The following is a 21,545-nucleotide window of genomic DNA, read 5'->3' on the forward strand; positions in this document are numbered from 1 at the left end:
ATTCTTAGGTCTTTTCTCTGACAAGAACGAAGCTCAGCTTCTCTCTCGTTCATGGCCTGCAGATCTTCATTTTCTCTTCATCCTTCCTGCATATGAGGAGGAAAGTTTTCTTGTCCTGTCCCGGAACTCTTATATGGACCCTTCTCTTATCTCTGTCTCCCCTGTGTGTCTCTCCTCCATTCCCTCTCCCATGCTTATTTATTTATTTATTTAGTCTTTCTGCCTTTTCTTGGGCCGCTCCCGCGGCACATGGAAGTTCCCAGGCTAGGGGTCTAATCGGAGCTCTAGCCGCCAGCCTACGCCAGAGCCACAGCAAAGCCAGATCCGAGCCACGTCTGTGACCTACACCACAGCTCACTGCAACACTGGATCCTTAACCCACTGAGCAAGGCCAGGGATTGAACCCGAAACCTCGTGTTTCCTGTTCGGATTTGTTTCTGCTGCGCCACGATGGGAACTCCCATGCTTTTATTTTTCAGATATTTCTTCCTCTGATTCTTTTCTGTAGGGGTCAAAAATTCTTCAGTGTCATGGTCCCTTCACCAGGCCCTACTTCCTTTGCACACAGCTTTCTCTACTTGTGGTCTGCATTTTCTCAGTGTCACAGCCCTTGCCATGGTTGAATCCTCATAGTGCCAGGTGGTTGTTGGCTGACCGGAGCAGAGTTTTGCCAGGCTCATCAGCCTCTTCCCAAACCTTGCTCTGCTTGAATGTTCTGTGGCTTTGGCACTTCCAGGTGTCTCTTCCTCGGCCCCTGGGTCGTACCCACTCTCCTTTTCTCTGGGGCATGCCAAGCTCCTCTTCCGCTCACACATTTTGTTTATCTAGTCATCTCTCCATTTATGGACCCTTGGAAACTTCCATCTTTTGGCTGTTGTGAATAATCCTGATTTGAACACGTGTGTACAAATATCTCTTCAAAACCTTGCTTTTAATCTCCAGAAGTAGAATTGCTGAATCCTATGGTAATTCTATTGTTAGTTTTTTAAGTAAGCGCCATTCTGTTTTTGAAAGTGGCTGTACTGTTATACATTTCCACCGATAGTACACAGGTGACAATTTCTTCACATTGCCACCAACAGTTGTTATTTTTTTTCTTTATCTTGTAATAGTCGTTCTAATGGATATGAGGTGGTATCATTGGGGATTTGATTTGCATTTCCCTAATGGTTGGTGATGTTGAGCATATTTTCTTGTGCTTATTGGCCATGTATATATCTTCTTTGGAGAAATATCTAATCAAGTCCTTTGTCCATTTTTTTTTCCCTTTTGGCTGCACCTGCGGCATATGGAAGTGCCTGGGCCAGGGGTCGAATCTCAACTGCAGCTGCAATATATGCCACAGCTGCAGCAATACCAGATCCTTAACCCACTGCACCAGGCTGGTGATTGAACCCAAACCTCCACAGGGACAACACTGGATCCTTAACCTGTAGCACCGCAGGAGCAACTCCCCTTTGTCCATTTTTTTAACCAGATTGTTTTGTTGTTGAGTTATAGGAGTTCTTTATATATTCAGGACTTTATACCCTTTTCAGTTCCCAGTATTTTTACTCACACTTCTTCAGCGCTTTTCTTCCCAAACCAGCTATCTTTATTAAGCATTGTCCTCAGGCTTGGTGTGAGTGCTGGCAGCATATAGGTGATTGAGGGTGCTCTTGGAGCAGCCACAGCCCAGAGAGGAGGTGCCCCCACGAGGGAAAAGGTGCTCCTCAGCCTCCTGAATAAAGCAGTCTGCTGTTATTGAAGAGTGAGTAGAAGTTTGCCAGGGACGGGGATGGAGTGAACACCACAGACACAGGGTGCTGAGGCATGGCACCAGGCACATGAGGGCAACTAGAGAAACGTGAATCTGGCTCTGAGTGTCAGGCAGTGGTATGAGAGGTGGGCAGGACCTAGAACACCAAGGCCTTAGATGTCTCAGGTAGCAGTCTTGATTGATCATATGGGTGCTGGGTCTGTTGACTGATGGTAATTGATGGAACGATGGCAGAGCCAGTTGCCTCTAGGAATAGTCCCCAACAGCATCGGGGTGGGGCAGGAGCAGAGATAGGGACAGGGGTGCTAAAGAGATCAAAAAGACAGTGACTGGTTGGGTGAAGGAGGAGGGGGAATAGAGAGATGGGGAAGCAGGAGAGCCCTGGAAGGGAAGTGGGTGGGTGGGGTTTCTAGGGAGAGCACAGCAGCAAGCATTCAGGGGCCTTCATCAGGAATGGCTCAGAACCAGTGGTGGGGGTGAGTGAATGCGAGGGAAAAATGTGCCGTCCTCCTAGGGAAGGCCACAGGGAAGAGTGTTGTATTTGTTTCTGTGGGATCAGATAGCCCTTGTAAAGAATGAGGCAGAAGCATGGAAGCTGAGCCTTGAGCAGGTACTCATACTGCTCTGGCCTGAGTCCCTGTGGCTTTCATGTGTGTGGCATGCCCTTTCCCTGTCCTTCATCGCAGAATCCTATTCTCTTGCCCCTATTCTTCCATTCAGACTTGACAATCAATTTGTCAAGTGCCCAAAACAATCTACCCAGACTTTGATTGGAGTTATGTTACATGGGTCAGTTTAGGAGGCTTTTATCTATGAAAGTTTTATCAGGAAGTCCCTGATTTTAGGTCCTCTTGCCAAGTGTTACATTTTAAAAAATATATAAATCTATTCCTTCAGAATTATCTTATTAGTTCCCATTGTGGTTCACTGGGTTAAGAACCTGATGTAGTCTCTGTGAGGTTGTGGGTTCCATGTGGCCTTGCTCAGTGTGTTGAGGATCTGGCGTTGCCACAAGCTGCGGCATAGGTCACAGATGCAGCTCGGATCTGGTGTTGCTGTGGCTGTGGTGTAGGCCAGCAGCTGCAGCTGTGATTTGATCCCTAGCCTGGGAACTTCCATATGCTGCACATGTGGCCCTAAAAAGCAAAAAAAGAAGTTTATCTTAGGTAGGTTATGGTTATTGTTGCTCTTGTGAATAGAACTTTCTTGATTACAGTGAAATTTCAATTGGTTCTTTGAGAAACCTAAGGCTTGTTATGAGTCAGGTGGGCTGAAGGTGCACCACGGAGAGGGGCCTGGACTCTGGCTCTTGCTGTCCCCTGTCATGTGGCCATAACATTAGGAACCCTCTTGATGTGTCCCTGGCTTGCCCACGTTGTCCTTACCATTCCCAACTGGAATTACTTGACCTTGTGCTCTATTCATACTCTCTTCCTATTCTTCTGGCTTCTCACTTACTTTTTGTTCCTTAGACTCTGGTTGCCTGTGTTTCTCTTCTGCCTCTTAGATTCTGAGCTGCTTGAGGGCAGAGCCAGGTCTCCTGTTGGTGCCCAGAGTGGCCGGTATGTTGCTTTGTAAATGCTAGAGAATCAGCAAATACCTTACTTGATTTTCTCTAGGAAATAGTGATGCTATAATATATTTAAAAGTAACATTTTGTGTATAAATGGCTTTAAAAACATTTGGTGTTATTTCTAGAATTTGTTTGTAACATAGAATTCTTGTGTCAGAGGTTTTATGATGTAGACGACACACTTCCTAACTGCTGCACTCTGACGCGTCCCATATCACTTTGTGAGTGCATCTGCTTTCTGTTCCCCTGTGGGGTTTTTGTCTGGTTTGTTTTTCATCTGTTAAAGTTAGACAAGTGCTTTCTGTGCACAACTCTGGACTAGGGGCTGAGATGAGTAGACAGGTGAAAAAGCAGGGCTCCCACACATGAGGGACCTATGGTGTAACTGGGCAGGTTCTGAGCAGCTTGAGGTGTGAGGATGGTTTGGACCCTCACAATGCCCCTTTTTTCCCCAGGGCTGGGGTCTCCTGGGTCCCCGGAATGAGCTGTTTGATGCAGCCAAATACCGAGTGCTAGCCGATCGCTTTGGCTCTCCGGCTGACAGCTGGTGGCGCCCAGAACCCACCATGCCACCTACTTCCTGGCGGCAGCTGAATCCTGAGAGCATCCGGCCAGGGGGACCGGCAGGCCTATCACGCACCTTGGGCCGGGAGGAAGAAGAGGATGAAGAGGAAGAGCTGGAAGAGGGGACCATTGATGTCACTGAATTTCTGTCTATGACCCAGCAGGACTCCCACACCCCACTCAGGGACTCAAGGTACAGCCAGAGGCCGGGGATGTGGGGGAAGCTGGCCGCACCTTGACATGGGGATGGGGGCGTGTTCCCTGGAAGTCTTCTCAGGCAGGAGTAAAATGTTACTTTTAAATATATTATAGCTGTGGGCCCCTGCCCCACAGCTTGGTCTGTGTTTTCCTTTATTCACTGGTATGTCCACCCCAACTTGGGGAAAGCCTGCTCTCCCTCCCTTGAGCTCACACTTGGGTCCTTCAAAGGCCCAGCACCTACTCTGCCTGCCCCCGACCCCCATCTGTGGGGGGAGCTGAGGGAGTGCCAAGGGCTGCGTGTCTTAGAGGATCACAGGCCAAGCAGAGATGCCCCAGCCTATTTCATGCCTCCTGACTGCCTACAGCTGTAACGCAGTGTTATAGCCCCTGGATCTCAGAGCAGGTGGAATTGGCCCAGGAAGAGAGTGCTTTCTCACCTAAACTTTTGGTCGTTGCAGGGGGGGTTCCTTTGAAATGACAGATGACGACAGTGCTATTAGGGCTCTGACCCAGTTTCCGCTTCCCAAGAACCTTCTGGCCAAGGTTATTCAGATAGCAACATCGTCCTCCACAGCCAAGGTGAGCTGGGTTTCCTGGAAGTGTCTGGGTGGGGCGCTGGCTTGTCAAGTCTGGTTTTCCCCAGGACGATGTAGGAGGGAGACTACAAGTGTGCGGGAGGGCCAGATACACCTGTTCCCCCAGCCTCATCTGGGCCAGGTGGGGGGAATTTGGCCCCCTCGGAGGGTGCCACAGCAGGGACAGAATGGAAGTCACAATACAGGGAGGGGCTGGGGACTGTAGGAGTGGAAGCCCTCTGTGTTCATGGGTTTCGGGCAGGAATGGAGGGGTTGAGGGCTGGTGGGTGGCTGCCTTGCTGAAGTATTAATTCATTTTTTGCTGCCAGGCTGAGAGGCTTTGGTTAAGCAGAGTGTCTCTCCAGGTTCAAGGCCTTTTTATTCCCCCAGACTGTGCCTGGTTTTGGGCTCATGTTGGCAGTTTCCTCCCAGAGCTGCCATCACACCTGTTTGCCTCAAAGGTGCTGAGAGGACAGTGGGCTAGGAGGGCAGATAGTGGTGTTACCCAGACGCCCTCTTCTGCTGTGAGATGGTGGTACCACGGGAGAAGCATGGTCAGGATGCAGCTCCACGAGACTGACTTCTGCCTGTACAGTGGCTCTTCTTTTGTGGCTGATGTTTGGTACCTGCTGGAATGGGGGTTAATTTCATATCTGGGTTCGTCAGCATTCTGCTAACACCAGATGTTTCAATTCTTAGCCTTTTTGTAACCATCTCTCTTGCCCTTCATGTAGAACCTCATGCAATTCCATACTGTGGGCACCAAGACCAAGCTCTCCACCCTCACCCTACTCTGGCCCTGTCCCATGACCTTTGTCGCTAAAGGGCGTCGCAAAGCAGAGGCAGAGAATAAGGCAGCTGCCTTGGCTTGTAAGAAACTGAAGGTGAGTGCAGGAGGGTCCCTGGTGTGATGCATGAGCTGTCTTGGAGTTCCCTGCTACTCCTGGCAAATGGTCCACTTTTCCAAGAAATGAAATCTACCACTGCCAGGCTTTTGGCCTGGGCACAAGAGTATCTGGTATACAGACCTTGCTTTCCACAGCCCCTTTGCAGGTGCTCTGCCTGGGACCTGCACTGTCTCCTGGAAACGGGGTGAGGCCAGGAGGAGACGTGCTCATCATTTTGAATGACATTGAGCTGGAGGAATGATGTCTATGTTGAGGGAAGACCTATTGTCTAGAAAGATCTTGGTAACTTGGGCTTTGTGGCCAAAACAAACAATGAGACATTTATCTGGGATGAAGATTGAAGGGGTCAATATCCAGGTGAAGGCAGTGTGGCTTACAGCCGGCAGTCCTTTTGAAACAGCTTTGGATGTCAGCCGATGGTCCAATAGTGCGAGTTAGTACTCTGAACCCAGACTGGTTGGTAGAACAAGAGGAAAAAGGCCCTGTTTTACTCTGGATGGTCATATGGTTTTGGTGCCTGTTTGGTTCTAGGAACTGAATTTTAGATACAGCTGATGGTTAAGGGGTAGCAAGATCCTGGAGAATTGGAGAGGGATGGGGTCAGGTAAGCAGTGAGAGGGAATGGATGTGTTGTTAATTGTGGCTCAGAAGGACAGAACTGGGGCCAACTGGGAGAACTTCAAGGCTGTCTGAATTTTAACTTGATAAGATGCAAACAGTGAGGAGAAGCCCCCCAGCGTGGAGAGGTCTGTCTGAGGAAGGCACAAGCTTCCAGGTGGCAGCAGTGTTATGGAGCAGCTGGCTGCCCGGTCAGAGAGGCTGCACCTAAATTCTCTCCCTAGTCCTAGGAAGGAGGCGGCCTCTCCTGCAGCAAGTGACCTGCTGACACCTCATGATCCTGGGACTAGAGGAAGGGAGTTTGTCCCTGAGGTGATAGACTTCTTAAAGGGGAGTGTTTGCTCAGGGCTTTGGAAAGTGGAATCCAGACCTGATAGACTATAGGGGAAAATGGCAGGTTTTCACGTTTGCCTGATATGTGGAATGCTTTATCTCTGGTGAGGTGGTCTTAGGCATTTAGGGAAGTAAGACGCAGTTTCCCTTCCAGTGGCATATTAAGTTGTGTAAGCAGAGGGCTTGCCATGTCCATTTGTATGATGGGGTCACCGATGGAGTGGGTGTCATGCAGATGGTGTGGCAGCTGGGCCTGGAAGGCTGTGGAAGGTTGGTGAGGCAGGAGAGGAGCCTGTGAGGTGTGTTGTAGGGGCCGTAAGGGCCTGGCTCTCCTGTCTCCAGGAGGTCAGTCTTGGGAATTCATGGAGGTGGGATGGCTGCTGTGGGGGCTTGGCTGCTCAGGGAGAGGTTGCGCAGAGGCACTCAACCTGGGTAAGTGGGAGCTGTTCTCAGACATGTCAGGTCTTATTTTTCTTGAATGATTTTTAATGAGTGAGTGTGTGTGTGTGTGTATACATATGTATGTATGTATGTATGGGGGTAGACAGTTGGATTTTCCTGGTTCTTAATTTCTGCTTCTTGTACCATGTGAGCTCAAACCCAGAATGTCTTAGAAAAGAGGTTGCTCTGCACAACCTCTGGAGATCCTGAGCAGGTCTGGGTTAGCTCTGGAGAGACGAGCGTAGACCAAGCAGTATGTGTCCTCTCTGCAGAGCCTGGGCCTGGTGGACCGGAACAATGAGCCGCTTACCCATGCCATGTATAACCTGGCCTCCTTGCGCGAGTTGGGCGAGACCCAGCGCCGGCCGTGTACCATCCAGGTGCCTGAGCCCATCCTCCGCAAGATAGAGACCTTCCTGAACCATGTAAGAGAACCCCCCATCCCCTCACCTGTCTGTCTGCATCTCCCCAGACTGAAAGCCTCCGCCTGCAGCAGGCGGTAGTGAATCCCCACTTCCCCCACTGGGGACCCCACAAGGGTGCCTGGGAGCACCGTTTCCCTGAGCAGTCCAGTCTTGTCCACACGTGTCCTGGGGTAGTCCTGCCCAGTGGGTTGGGCCACAGCCTCCAGCCCTGATGAAGCGTGTGGAGGGGCTGGTTGCGGGTAAATGAGAAGGTATTTTTCTTCACCGTTTTGCTGCTCTGTCTGGCCGCCAGTACCCCGTGGACAATTCATGGATTTCCCCAGAGCTCCGGCTGCAGGGTGACGACATCTTGCCCTTGGGCAAGGACTCAGGGCCCCTGAGTGACCCTATCACAGGCAAGCCCTACGTGCCCTTGTCTGAAGCTGAGGAGCTGCGACTGAGTCAGAACCTGCTGGAGCTGTGGCGACGGCGAGGGCCGGTCTGGCAGGAAGCCCCCCAGCTCCCTGTGGACCCTCATCGGGACACTATCCTCAATGCCATCGAGCAGCACCCGGTGGTGGTCATTGCCGGTGACACGGGCTGTGGGAAAACCACGCGCATCCCCCAGCTGCTGCTGGAGCGCTACGTGACCGAGGGCCGAGGCGCACGCTGCAACGTGATCATCACCCAGCCGCGCCGCATCTCGGCTGTGTCCGTGGCACAGCGGGTCAGCCATGAACTGGGCCCCTCCCTGCGCCGGAACGTGGGCTTCCAGGTGCGGTTGGAGAGCAAGCCTCCGGCGCGAGGTGGGGCCCTGCTCTTCTGCACCGTGGGCATCCTGCTGCGGAAGCTGCAGAGCAACCCCAGCCTGGAGGGTGTGAGCCACGTCATTGTGGATGAGGTGCACGAGCGGGATGTGAACACGGACTTCCTGCTAATCCTGCTCAAGGGCCTGCAGCGGCTCAACCCAGCCCTGCGGCTGGTGCTCATGAGTGCCACCGGCGATAATGAGCGCTTTTCCCGCTACTTTGGTGGCTGCCCTGTCATCAAGGTGCCCGGCTTCATGTACCCCGTTAAGGAGCACTACCTGGAGGACATCCTGGCCAAGCTGGGCAAGCACCAGTACCCACACAGGCACCGGCACCATGAGGTGAGGGATTGCACCTGCCCCGTCCTGCCCTCGGCTCCCGACCTTTGCTCCATGAATTCCCCTCTTTCCCAAGCAAGCCTTGGTTTCCTTGCTAGAAATGGGAACCATCAGGCCTGCTAGATAAGGGTGTGGCAAGGGTTGGAGGTGATGTGTCACGTGCCTTGGCCTCACCGAGCCACGGTGGCCTTGTCCTGTGCATGACCCTTGGCCCCTGGGGCTGTGACTGTGGCCTCTCTTCCCCCATCCCAGTCTGAGGATGAATGTGCTCTTGATTTGGACCTCGTCACTGATCTCGTTCTGCACATTGATGCCCGCGGGGAGCCAGGTGGGTACTTGCCCCTCTGCCTGTACCCGGCCTGCCCTCCATCTGCTGGGAGCCACCAGCTCATGCCTTCAGGGCCTCTTTACAGGTGGGATCCTCTGCTTCCTGCCTGGCTGGCAGGAGATCAAAGGAGTGCAGCAACGCCTCCAGGAGGCCCTGGGCATGCATGAGAGCAAGTACCTCATCCTGCCAGGTGAGAGTGTGGGAATGGCCCCTGACACTCAGCTGCCCTTTGTACTGGAGGTGGACTCTACCTGGGGCTCAAGGGCCTTGAGTTTCTTACCAGGCTGCACTACTTTTTGCTGTCTTTGTGATTTCTACTGGTGGTGTTACTGATTTAGACCTCAGTTTCATCAAGATAGTGTCAAAATCCTTGCCTGCCCTCACATGGGGAGGTTTTGGCGGGAGCATTGCTCACGACCAATGTGTTCTTGCTGTCCGCCAGTGCACTCCAACATCCCCATGATGGACCAGAAGGCCATATTCCAGCAGCCTCCTGTCGGGGTGCGCAAGATTGTCTTGGCCACCAACATTGCCGAGACTTCCATCACAATCAATGACATCGTGCACGTGGTAGACAGTGGTCTGCACAAGGAGGAACGCTACGACCTGAAGACCAAGGTGCCACTCAGCTCCTGGTCCAGACCCAGCGAGCCCTACCCTGGCCTAGTGTGTCTGGAGAAGGCCACACTTGTGGGGTCTCACTAGGCTTGTGTGGGGGGGACGTTGTGGTTGAGCAAGACCAGGGGATCTGGGCGGCTGCTCACGTGCCCCTCCCCCAGGTGTCCTGCTTGGAGACTGTGTGGGTGTCACGAGCCAATGTGATCCAGCGCCGGGGCCGGGCAGGCCGCTGCCAGTCAGGCTTTGCCTATCACCTCTTCCCGAGGAGCCGGCTGGAGAAGATGGTCCCTTTCCAGGTGCCAGAAATCCTGCGCACACCCCTCGAGAACCTGGTGCTGCAAGCCAAGATCCACATGCCTGAGAAGACGGTGCGTAGAGGCAGGTGGGGTAAGCCCTGGGGACATACAGGCAGGGCAGGGCGAGGGCTGATGGGGGCTCTGGCTCATTCGTGCTGTAGGCAGTGGAGTTCCTCTCCAAGGCTGTGGACAGTCCAAACATCAAAGCAGTGGATGAGGCTGTGATCCTGCTCCAAGAGATTGGTGAGTAGGGCTGGGCCAGGCCGGGCTTCGGAGTGGCTCTCTAGGGCGGGACTGACAGCTGAGCTTGCAGGGGTGCTGGACCAGCGGGAGTACCTGACCACCCTGGGGCAGCGCCTGGCTCACATCTCCACCGACCCACGGTTGGCCAAGGCCATAGTGCTGGCCGCCATCTTCCGTTGCCTCCACCCGCTGCTAGTGGTTGTTTCCTGCCTCACCCGAGACCCCTTCAGCAGCAGCCTGCAGAACCGGGCGGAGGTGGACAAGGTCAGACCCTGTGCCTACGCGTGGCCCTCCGCTCTCCCTTCTGGCCCTTCACCACCTCTTGCTCAGAGGTGGCCTCTGCCGGCCCCTGCCCTGTGACTCCAGCATCCTCCTGCCCTTCCAGGTGAAGGCGCTGTTGAGCCACGACAGTGGCAGTGACCACCTGGCCTTCGTGCGGGCTGTGTCTGGCTGGGAGGAGGTGCTGCGTTGGCAGGACCGCAGCTCCCGGGAGAACTACCTGGAGGAAAACCTGCTCTACGCGCCCAGCCTGCGCTTCATTCATGGTCAGCAGGGTCCCACCCTTCCCACTTGCGTTGGGCCTGGGCACAGCCAGCTGTGACCCAAGGTGCCCTAGGCTCACCCGGACTTTGCCTCCCCAGGACTCATCAAGCAGTTCTCAGAGAACATATATGAGGCTTTCCTGGTAGGGAAGCCCTCAGACTGCACGCTGGCCTCTGCCCAGTGCAATGAGTACAGTGAAGAGGAGGAGCTGGTGAAGGGTGTACTGATGGCGGGTCTCTACCCCAACCTCATCCAGGTGCTGCCCTGGGGGAAGGGGCACCAGGCCCCAGCCTCTCTGCCCTCCCCGTGCCTTACTCAACCCACCCACGTCTTCCTTCATCCTTGCAGGTGAGGCAAGGCAAGGTGACCCGGCAGGGCAAGTTCAAGCCCAACAGTGTCACTTACAGGACCAAATCTGGCAACATCTTGCTGCACAAGTCGACCATTAACAGGTGGGACACCGTCAGGCTGAGGTGGGGCGGCGGGAGAGGTTCAGTGGAGGGTGCTTACCCAGCCCTTTGTTGCCTAGGGAGGCCACACGACTACGGAGCCGATGGCTGACGTATTTCATGGCCGTCAAGTCCAATGGCAGCGTCTTCGTTCGGGACTCCTCCCAGGTGCACCCACTGGCTGTGCTGCTACTGACAGATGGGGACGTCCACATCCGTGGTGGGTACTTGGACCCTTCCTGTCCCACCGCTCTTCAGCTGGTTTCTCCTCAGGGGACTGACCTCACCCAGCTCCCCTGGTCTCTCCCTTCCTCTAGATGACGGGCGCCGGGCCACCATCTCCCTCAGTGACAGCGACCTGCTAAGGCTGGAGGGCGACTCACGTACCGTGCGGCTGCTGCGGGAGCTGCGCCGGGCCCTGGGCCGCATGGTGGAGCGGAGCCTGCGTAGTGAGCTGGCTACCCTGCCGCCCTGTGTGCAACAGGAACATGGGCAGCTGCTGGCCCTGCTGGCAGAGCTGCTGCGCGGGCCCTGTGGCAGCTTTGATGTGCGCAAGACAGCTGATGACTGAGCCCCGTGTCTGCTGGGGCCATGTACAGAGTGAAAATGTTTATTTAAAATAAAGTTCTATTTATCCCTTGTGAGCATCGCTATCCACTGGGGCTCCTCTCTCAGGGCCTTAGTGCTCTGGGCTGGGGGCCACAGCTTCCCAAAGCGAGAGGAAATAGGAAGGCAAGGAAGAGAGGACATCCCCTGGGATGGGCATGGGGAAGAAAAATTTTAGGGCAAGGAGGGGCTTAGAACTTACTCCTCAGGAGCTCCAGCCACCTGTACAGCTTACTGGCTTGTGCTGCTTGGCCCAGCCTAGTCCTTGCCACGGCCGCTCATAGGCACTGTTCTTGCAGGTGAGGACAGCTAGTGTTGAGCAGCCCCTGCCCTAGGTTTTTCTTCCTGGGGTATGGCCCAGTGTGGAGCCTCCCTCAGCCTGGCTGTCACCTAGTCCAGGCAGATGGAAAAGTTCCATAAGCAGCCAAGGCCCCATAAGGCCCTAACCTTTGGTGAGGGGCTGAAGTCAAGACTGCATATGCTATATACCACTCCCTCCATGCAAGGGAATCGCTGAGAGGGGGTGGGGTCACCGATGCTGGAGGTGTGGACAACCAGGACATACAGAAGACAAGGCCTGTATGGGGCACAAGAGCTTTATTTACTCCGAAAATGGTTAAACAGAATCACAGATGGATACAGGTAATGGCTGAGCCATAAGCAAATCGGGAAGTACAGAAAAGTCCCACCCGCAATGGCTACAGAGCAGTACACAGCACACAGGGCCTCTGGTCCCACCTGCCTTCTCAGATTCTCTGGCTTGTGGGACCCTTCAAGGGAGCTGCGACCACACAACCTTTCAGAACACTGACCACTCCAGCACCCCCACGAGAGCTCTCCACTGGGGTCCTCTCCCACCCCATCCTTGGCCAAAGGAGTAAAAGGATCCAGAGGCTGCTGTCCACCTCAGCATCCCTTTGGCCCCAGGATCAATGTGGGGGGAGCAGGTACTTTTACGCCTGGCACTGTCATCCCACTGTCTCCTGACACCCCCTCCCAGGGGCATCAGGTCTATGCCTGGGGAAGTGGGGATGTGGTGTCAGACCTGCCTGAAGAAAATGCTAACCCTGGAAATGCAGAGAACCTGCCACAGCCATCGATCAAACCTAGTTCAAGCCCCCACCTTCTCTGTGCCAAGGGACACTGGGAGCTGAGGTGGGGAAGGTGAGGGGCCAAGTCTGTGGCAGCCTCCTTGGCAGCAAGTCTGCACTGCAGAAAATGCTCTTCCAGAGGAGAAGCCCTGGAGACTCTCAGGCCATTTCACTACAAACTGTTATGTTTTAATCCTTTATTAGAAACCATGCAAACTTTAATACAAAAAAATACAAGTGCAATAAGAATCTTCGTGTCAATACAATTCCCGGGACTCATCATTGCAGCCATCCCAAGACCAGGCCTGGCTGGGACATGCCACCCTCAGGCTGGTCTCCCCTCTCCTCCTCTTATAAGGGAGGCAGGATGGTCCATCTCATATCCTTATTTTCAAATTTCCAGACCTGATTCCCCACTATCCATATGAGTTCTGGACATCCTGGGTTCGCTGGCAACGTAGGGCTTGAGTGTCCAAGGCTGCAGGCCTGAAAGAGGTTGACCTCCATGGCCCGCTTCCAGCCCCCGTGTCTCCCACCAGATCCCAGGGAATGAGACAGACACAGATGCCAAAACCAGCCTCTTGGTTAGAAAAGAAAAGCAGCATACACACACAATGCCGGAACCACCAGTCCACACTGACCAGCCCCTAGCGTGCCCTGCCTGCTCTCCAGGCCATGGGCCTCACACTGTGCCTGCCCCACCCATACCACCTCCGGGGGGCCCACCTGAGCTGCTCAAGCCAGGACAGGCCCCCAGTGCCTGACCTCTCGGCTGGAAGCTTCAGGATCTCCCCTCCCTGTCTCTTTTAACACCTACTGAGGACTTTCATTTAGACATGGCTTCAACCTGCAAAACTACTCCACCGGTTTTTAGGTTATTTAAGAACAAACAAAAAAATACCAGAAAAAAGGATAAAACAAAGTGTGACAGCAGCTAGGCAAGTATGAGAAGCACTGGGGACAGGCAGCACTGACCCTGCTAACTTGTGGGAGGGGCAGCAAGAGGCGCCTGGTGCCACCTGCATGGGGGGCACCATTGTGGGGTCAAAGGGAGAGGCAGTGGCTTAGCGGCTCCAAGGGACAGTCAGCGCCCAGCTACCGAGTACACACCCACTTCCACTCTTCCCTCCAGGGGGACCCAGCGAGGAGGGAGGGTATGTCAGTTTTTCTTGGGTTTGGTCCAAAAAACCCAAACAAAGAAGTGGTTGGAATCCAGCTCCCCTCACCCCAGCCCACCCCGATCCCCAGAGATCCCAAATTAGCCTCCCCCACCCATTTCCCACCCAACCTTCTCCACAGTGCAATGGCGCAATGGTGAGGATGTTGGTGAGGATCGGAGCTAAGCAGGGAGCTGGGCCTGGGTGGCTCGGAGTGGAAGGAGTGTGGGGGTGGCAAGCAAGGCAGGAGTGGGGAGGGCCTAGAGGGCTGCCTGGGAGAGGGAGCCGGCCACCCGGGGGCCTGAGCTGGGGCCGCCAGGGAAGTGGGGGGGGCGGGAGACAATGTCGGCCCCGTGGTCGGTGCGGGCCCTGGCGTTTGCCCGGAACGTCAGCCTGTAGGTCTCAATCTGCAGTGACACAGGAGGAGGGAAGGGAGAGGGTAACAGGGGAGACAAGAGGAGGGACACAGGATGGAAGACGAGACCAGAATGTCATCATTAGATGCCTGGAAAATAAAAGGTTGCTTCGTTAAAATTCAGGCCACACTCTAGTCAGAAAACAAAGGAGTTTCAATTTGTAGCCAGTGGCAGGGCCCCTGGCAGGCCCTCAGGCCAAGCCCAGCCACTTACTTGTCTCCTGGATCTGGCTGTCCAAGGTCTGAGCCTCCCTTTGGTCACCACCCCCTGCCAGGGTGGTGTGGCCACTGAGGCCACTGGCTGAAGTGGGGGCGCCAGCTTCAGGCGCTGCCTCAGGGATGGCAGGCTCCTCCCCAGCAGGGGGGCCCGGACACGGAGGGGCCTCGCTGCCACCGCCCTCAGTCTACAATGAAACAGTGGGGGAGACAGTGCAGGGTCAGTCGGGGAGGGAGTGGGATGGCAATGGCGGTGGGTTTCACACAAAGCCCCAGCCCCAGCCCACCCCGCAGCCCCACGAGCTCGAGGTTCACAGTTACCTGGGGAGTACGGACCAGTTGCTCCCCACCCTCCCCCAGCCTCAAACTCCTGGCTTGAGTAGCTGGGGCAGGGCAGGAACACAGGCTCTGGGGCAGGGAAGCGTGTCTAATGACACACTCTGGGAGCCACAAGGCTTTGAAGCCTCTCAGATGCCAGGCAAAAGGTGCCCGGCTTCTCAACAGGGCTGACTGATGCCAGGCCAAAACTGCAGTTGCAGCAGATGGTTAGCAAAAAACCTGAGCGACAATCTCCAGTTGGCGGTCTGGACTTGGCTAGTAGGCTCAAGGAGCTGAAACTCGGTTCCTGAGGGGTGCAGGCTGCCACCTCAGACCTAAGGGACCCCGGGGCACTCCTGACACACACCATGTGTTCAGAGAGGCTTTCTCAGCCACTCCCAGGGCAGCCCTGCCTGTTGATCCATCCTTCTTGAACCCCTGACACAGGCCTCCTCTGTGCTGGGCAACATTCTGGGACCTGGAGGGGATGGACTTAGGGGGAGAGTGGACACCCAGTGAGAGTCAAGTGTTGGGGGTGGGAGGGGTGGAGGCACGGATGAGCTGGCACGCCTGAGCCCGGAATGCCCAAAGGGGACAAAAGAAGACTCCATGGTGGTTTTTAATCAGAATTGTGCAAGAGTTGGGCCTCCCTGTTGGCAAAATAGTTCCAGAAGTGCTAAGAAAAGGAGGTAATGTGAATAAAGTCCACAAGATTGGGGGTCAGAAAAGCCCAGGTGAGGGCCCTGGTCCACACACCCTCAATCATGTGGCTTGGGACAAGTGACTTCACTCCAGTTAGCACCCCCAAGAGACGAACCAGAGAGGAGCTCCTCACAGGGTACGGAGCATGACCTGAGAGCCTGTGACAGAGTGGGAACCCCAGTGGTCACAGGCGTCAGTCAGGGCTTCAAATGGAGCCCTGAGGGCACAGGACAGAGCAAGGGCTGGGAAGGACCCACACCAGGCAGTCAGTTGCAGGAGGAAGGCCCACAGCGCCCCTCTGGTCCTCTCTCCCCGAGCAGCCACAGCCATCAGCAGGCTCAGAAGCCTGCAAGATGCTAACTGCATGGGCTCCCCACCCGCTGACAGGACAGACAGCATCTTGGCACACACAAGATCTTACAGTTCTATGGAAGGAGGGGGAGGGAAGAGAGGAGGGAAGGGAGGAGAGGCCCAGCCAGGCTCAGGGCTGGATGCCCCGCTGCTCGAGTGCTCTCCAGTTCCTGGCCGCACGGGCCTCCAGAGTAGAGGGATGCCAGGGGACCCTGCCCCAGCCCTGTCCCTCTGGAGATGGCCGAGATGGACTCAAACAGTAAGGCCGGCCGTGGGTCTGAGGAGAAGGTGCTGCCTCCAGCTGGACAGGGCTGGGATGACTGGGTAGGGCCCCTTTACCCCTCCTACCTTGCTCTGGACTGATGACAGACAATGGAAACAGCGATGGTGCAGGGGAAACACGACAAGTGGAGACTGAGGGGCGGTGACAGGCGCCCACCTGCTGGGACCCAGACTCCAGCCACACAACCCGACCCCCCGAGCTTCCTCCCCCTGGGCACCTATTCACTACCTTCACGGCACCACCTGCAGGCAGGTGGCCCACGTTGTCAAGGGATCCCACTTTCGCCTGGGCCTTCTCCTTGAAGTTCAACTTCTGACTTTCAATTTTGACATCTCCTCCACCTGGAACCAAAAGGGAGTTGGTGGCTACAGGGGAGAAATGCCTCTACGGGAAAAGCCAGGAGGCTGGCCAAGGACTGGACTGTGCCCAGTCCAGAAAGGGGAAAATGTGACCTGCTCCTGGTGACTCTGAGGACAAAGAGGCACAGTGAACACATACTTGGCCAAATAGGGCTCCTCTTCTCCAAGTTAGGCAGAGGCAATCTCGCCACGCAGAGAGAGAGGAGGAAAGTTATCTTCACCACCACTGTCTGGCAAAAACTGGACCTCACGTCACTCACTAGGGAAGGAACCATCTCCCAAGAGTGGATATTCCAGAAATGACCAAGAAGGAGGGTCAGTTAAGGGCCAAAGTGTTTTGATCCTTTTAAGTTGTCCATCTTACAAATGGACAACTCTTTTTGCTGAGAGGGAAGGGCATTTTCTTTGCCTTCACCTTAGGTAGCCTGGGATGACGGACCTGAAACACCAGACCTGCCAGCCAGTGTCTGCTGCTGCTGACATCCAGCCCTGGGGACCAGGACATATGAGCCTGAGGGCAGATCCGAGGCAAGAGCGCAGGCCCTGCTCAGCCAACATGCCAGCTGCTCAGAGACCTCTGCGAGGGGGCCGGCCACATGTGCAGCTAGAAGAAAAGCCTGCATCGCTGTGCTCACAAGGCCCGTGCCTATGGGCTGAGGCGACACTCCTGAATGGCTGTCTCTTATTGGAGCTGGTTGTCAATGTTTCTCTGCTGGGGACACCCTTTGCTTGTGAATCTGACAGGGAGGCCCAGCCCCCACTCTCGAGAGCTCCTTCAGCAGCGGCTCCTGCACAATGTACACAGCAGGTGCTCAAGATGCTGCCGTGCAAATGGCAGCTTCTCCTCCAACTAAGAGATCAGCATCCCTTTCCGACAAGGACTGAGGACTGTATTGTTTCCACTGCTGTGTCCTGGGTGTGGAGCGCTCTACTCACCAGGCTTGTGCTTGATGTTAGCCTTGGACCCACACTTGGAGGAGACCTTAGAGATGTCCACCTTCTTATTCTGAATCTGAACCTGAGGAGAAAAACACCAAAAATGACTGCCTCAGAGTGAGGGTGTGTTGTCAGGTCCAACTGCCTTGCTCCTTGTGCAGACACCATTCACAGAGTACCTGTTTCCATCAAAGCAGCAGCCCGTGCTTTGTCTCATCTTTCCAACAAGGCTGCAATTCTCCCACAACAGCAGGAGAAGTGCACTTCCCCAGCCACTAGCCTGGAAGCTGCCTACACCAAGCCACCACTTGTTCTCAGCAATGACCTCATCTTGCACCAGCCCCAGATGACCTGTGAGGAGTCCGCAGAGGTCATACGCCAAGGCTGGGCTCTTGCCAGGGGGTGGAGCCCACACATCTCTGACCAGTGTTCCACTCGGGAAGCCTAGTCCTCAGTGAGAGGAGCTGACGCAGGGGCGTTTCGCTTCACAGACGTGTTCCAGGCGGTAAGTAGAGAAGGGAAGAGAGTACAGAGGCTCAGCACGGCACATCTCTACCGAGCTAGGCTCTCACGGGCCAGGCCTGGGACATTGCCAGCTGCCAGCACCACAAGGAGACAAGACCACAAGTTGTTTCTCCTGAGAGAAACCACTGCCTATGCATGTCTTGCAAAAATGTGGGGGACAAAACCAAACTTGAATCGATCTAAAGAAAACCGTGGAACAAAAGCAAGAGGCTAAGTGAAACCAGGCGGATGTCATCAGCAGAATCCAAATTCTAGGACAAACCACTCAGTTTACTCAGGAAACATAGCACTAACAAAAATGAATGAGACAACGAAAGAGTCAAAGAAATAAGATGCTAAGAGACAAATGAGCCAGTCACAGCTTAGGGACCTTACCTGTATCCTGATTCAAATAAGCAAACCCGTTTAACATGTTATCAGGTTTCATATTATATATATGTCTATTAGACAGTTCTAATCTTTTAAAGCTATATCCCGGAGTATTTGCCAGTAACAGATGTGACTAGCACTGGCCTTAAAATACTGGGGTGGGCATATGTAGATAAAACCAGCCACAAAGATACCACATGAGGCTGAGTAAAAAGTACATCTGGTTTACCTTACCATTTTCCTACTGTTGTACATGTTTGAAAAACACATGTTTTTAACAGCTTAATTGCATCTCACTCACTTGACAAAGCCTGCGGGCCTCTGAGACTGCAGCTCTGCCTCCCTAGGCTGGTACACAGAAGAGCCACAATCTGCTTCCTCATGGTCCCTCCTCACCCCCTGCCTCAGCCACTTGCCTCCACTGGATGCTTTGGCTGTTGGGAGCCACGTGCTACTTACTGCTCTGGCCTAGGACGTGTGTTTCTCATGCTTCAGAGGCTGGCCCCAAAGTCCACCCAGGCGAATCTGGTGGCCTGCACAGCCTGTACACAACCAATCACATCCCCTGCACCTCGCTGCTGCACTGTCTGCTCCTGGCCCATGGGCCTACTGACGTATCAAAAATGGCACGGCCAACAGGTCTCAGGACCCATTAAATACCCCTCCTCTTGAGGGCAAAATGAAACTAAAACTGCCACAAAATTAACACTGGGTTCAGCTACGTAAGTAACTGCTGGCAGCCATTCTTCTTCCACGGCACGTGTATTTGTGGTGGCTTTACTGAGGGGAGGATGGGAGCCACAACAGCACCTTAGTCCAGACTTTTCCTCTCATCTTCCCACCTGGAAACACTGTCACAGGCGGTTTCCCAATGCTCTGCTGTTGAGGGAAGCCTCCTAAAATAAAAATGCTTTTAAAGAGCACATTTCCTTGCCAAAAATAACCTTGTTTGAAGTCATGTGTAAGCAGTGTGGGAGGACGACAGTAGCTGATAGATAAATGAGGACTATTTTCAGAGCTCTGACATACACCACATAACATATATAAATGCATTTTTGTGTCTCACACACACACACACAAAGTGACCCAGTTCCCTCAGAATCCCTGTTCCCCTTCTGTTTTCGTCTAGGCCAAAGTCTGTGAGGAAATCTAGGGCTCGTGCCTACCTGAGCCCCTCACAGGCTGCATGCATCTTTACCATCTTAACCAGATGCTGCCTCTAAAAGCTTCGCAGCCGCCCGCCACCAGCCGTCCGCACTAAGGTGGCTAATGTCTGGCCAACACAGTCCAGCTGAGTGCAGAGGGTATGGTTTCTGTCCACAGCAGGAAGAGCCGGTGGTGGGGTCATGCTCAGGCGCAGAAGGGGGGTCATGTGGGCCAGGAAAGGGATGCTCCATGTCGGCACCCCCACAGGGGAAGCGCGGGGTGGAGGACTTTGCAGGCCGTGGGCAGGACGGCACGACTGCCGAGGGGGCAGGGGGATGGAGCCCAAAATTGAGAAGGGTAAGCAGAGCAGGACTGAACCCGGTCAGCAACGAGAAGAAGGGACTGAATGAACCCAAGGGAGACCAGGATGAGGTGGCTCAGTCTCAGGGACATGCGGAAAGGCACCGCTGGCCCTCCACATGCCAGGTGACAATGGTGCTTCACCCGATCTCTCCCTAGACCAGGACCTCCCTGCGAGCTGGAGTCACCCGTGTCCCCAACACAGATCTTAAGGGTGGCACAGAGCAGCACCATGAAAAACAGGATGTCTGGATGGGAGAGGGAAGGAGACAGAAAAAAAAGGAGGGACAGGAAGGAGGAGGAGGAGAAGGGAATAGAAAGGGAAACCACGGAGGAGGGAGAACAGGAAGCAAAGAGGGAGGAGGGGGCAAGGAGAGAGGAGGAGAAGGAGCCAGAGGGAAAGAGCGCTGGAGATGCAGGGATGGGCAGGGAGAGGCAGGCGGACACGGTCACGAACTCACGGGTCCTGCAATAATGACGACTCGCGGATGGGTTCTGGAGAAACCTGGATGTCTGCGGCGCTCAGACCAGGTCTCACACAGCAGGAGGAACCCCTCAGGCCAACCACCCACAGGGGTGGAAAGATGCCAGGTGGGCGTCACTCAGCTGTCCTTTAGGGGCTCACCAGAAACACCTGGACCAAACACCCTTGTGCACTGGGGGCTCGCCTCCCTCTGCTGGCCTGCCTTTGAGAGGAAGCCCCGGGCCAGGCTGCGGCCCTGCCAGCCCAGAAGGGTGGCCCTCTCCCCAGCGTGGCCCAGAGTGGGCTATGCTCAGACACGAGCTGCCCAGAGCTCATACTTACATTACCACCTCCAGGGACATGCTTAATATTGTCCTTGGAACCACACTTGGACTGAATGTGGCTGTAGCTCACTTTTTTGGAGACTATCTGGACCTGGAGTGTTAGAGAACAGAAAAAACAACACAAAGGGAGGGCTGGTTAGAACTGACACAGGGCAGTGAGATCACACGTGACCACAATGACCAGCAGAAAGTGGTGTTAAAACTCTGCCCCTACCTTCAGCAGAGCAGCTGTGGAAAAGCACAAGGGAAGGAACGTGAAGGAGCAGGAAAGAGAGTGAAAAACGTGAACAAAGGGACAGAAGACACGTCCAAAGTGCTACACAGTTGTCCTCACTGCTGCGAGCGGGTGGCTGTGGTTCATAAGGCCCATCCTGTCTGCCTGCCCCGCCTGCCCCCTCGCCGAGAGCCGGGGCACAGCACCCGGTGGCTCCTCTCCACAAGGGCCCTGCTCATCCAGACCCGTCCGCACCCTTAAATCTAGGGCCTGGAATTGCTACAGCCAGATCTCCTGTGGGAGGCACAGGCTGCACGGAGAAGCAGGGGGCAGCTGGCTCCCAGCCGGGATCTGATGCTAACAGGAAGGGACCAGTTGGCGGGACCTGCCACGCAGAGCCCTGGGCACGAGGGGGCGAAGCTGCAGGTGCGTCCACGCCTCCATGCACGTGGCCCATTTGTCTCAGGGCTCAAGAAAGCACAATCCAATGGAGGTTTAGGTCTTCTTCTTTTTCCAGTCATGCCCACAGCATGCGCAATTTCCCGGGTTAGCGAATGAACCAACACCACAGCAGTGACGTCAGATCCTTAACTGCTAGGCCACCAGGGAACTCCCTAGTCTTCTTGCTGATTTGACGGTAAAGCCCCTACTGCAATCCCCCGATGCCCAGTCCTGCACCCTGTGAATTTC

The 21,545-nt window shown here is 54.7% G+C and overlaps 2 protein-coding genes across 58 annotated transcripts in view; one reads left to right on the top strand and one right to left on the bottom strand.

Annotated features, from left to right (window-relative positions):
* Positions 1 to 11,644, top strand: part of DHX30 (DExH-box helicase 30) — a 30,283-nt gene extending 18,639 nt beyond the window's left edge. For all 8 annotated transcript variants that reach the window (XM_005669485.4, XM_003132174.6, XM_084988209.1 and 5 more), the window contains 16 exons: positions 3,788 to 4,089; positions 4,556 to 4,676; positions 5,407 to 5,556; positions 7,245 to 7,397; positions 7,690 to 8,526; positions 8,776 to 8,851; positions 8,937 to 9,041; positions 9,294 to 9,469; positions 9,631 to 9,837; positions 9,927 to 10,008; positions 10,079 to 10,272; positions 10,394 to 10,553; positions 10,650 to 10,807; positions 10,900 to 11,003; positions 11,081 to 11,220; positions 11,318 to 11,644. In XM_005669485.4, the coding sequence (XP_005669542.1) occupies positions 3,788 to 4,089; positions 4,556 to 4,676; positions 5,407 to 5,556; positions 7,245 to 7,397; positions 7,690 to 8,526; positions 8,776 to 8,851; positions 8,937 to 9,041; positions 9,294 to 9,469; positions 9,631 to 9,837; positions 9,927 to 10,008; positions 10,079 to 10,272; positions 10,394 to 10,553; positions 10,650 to 10,807; positions 10,900 to 11,003; positions 11,081 to 11,220; positions 11,318 to 11,571 (3,219 nt within the window). In that variant the 3' untranslated portion in view covers positions 11,572 to 11,644. The remainder of the gene's footprint in view (positions 1 to 3,787; positions 4,090 to 4,555; positions 4,677 to 5,406; positions 5,557 to 7,244; positions 7,398 to 7,689; positions 8,527 to 8,775; positions 8,852 to 8,936; positions 9,042 to 9,293; positions 9,470 to 9,630; positions 9,838 to 9,926; positions 10,009 to 10,078; positions 10,273 to 10,393; positions 10,554 to 10,649; positions 10,808 to 10,899; positions 11,004 to 11,080; positions 11,221 to 11,317) is intronic.
* A 542-nt stretch (positions 11,645 to 12,186) lies between these two features.
* The window catches only part of MAP4 (microtubule associated protein 4), a 171,719-nt gene continuing 162,360 nt past the window's right edge, over positions 12,187 to 21,545 (bottom strand). For 16 of the 50 annotated variants that reach the window (XM_021070601.2, XM_021070598.2, XM_084988103.1 and 13 more), the window contains 5 exons: positions 20,640 to 20,732; positions 17,435 to 17,516; positions 16,368 to 16,480; positions 14,484 to 14,673; positions 12,187 to 14,359 (listed from right to left, as the gene is read on the bottom strand). In XM_021070601.2, the coding sequence (XP_020926260.1) occupies positions 14,352 to 14,359; positions 14,484 to 14,673; positions 16,368 to 16,480; positions 17,435 to 17,516; positions 20,640 to 20,732 (486 nt within the window). In that variant the 3' untranslated portion in view covers positions 12,187 to 14,351. The remainder of the gene's footprint in view (positions 14,360 to 14,483; positions 14,674 to 16,367; positions 16,481 to 17,434; positions 17,517 to 20,639; positions 20,733 to 21,545) is intronic. The other 34 variants (XM_084988106.1, XM_021070600.2, XM_021070588.2 and 31 more) reach the window with 4 other exon arrangements.

Source organism: Sus scrofa, chromosome 13, assembly GCF_054392235.1.
Source record: "Sus scrofa isolate SSC_HxYL_T2T_F1_AM1 chromosome 13, Sscrofa_HxYL_maternal_Yorkshire_Landrace_v2.0, whole genome shotgun sequence".
Classification (NCBI taxonomy): Eukaryota; Metazoa; Chordata; class Mammalia; order Artiodactyla; family Suidae; genus Sus; species Sus scrofa.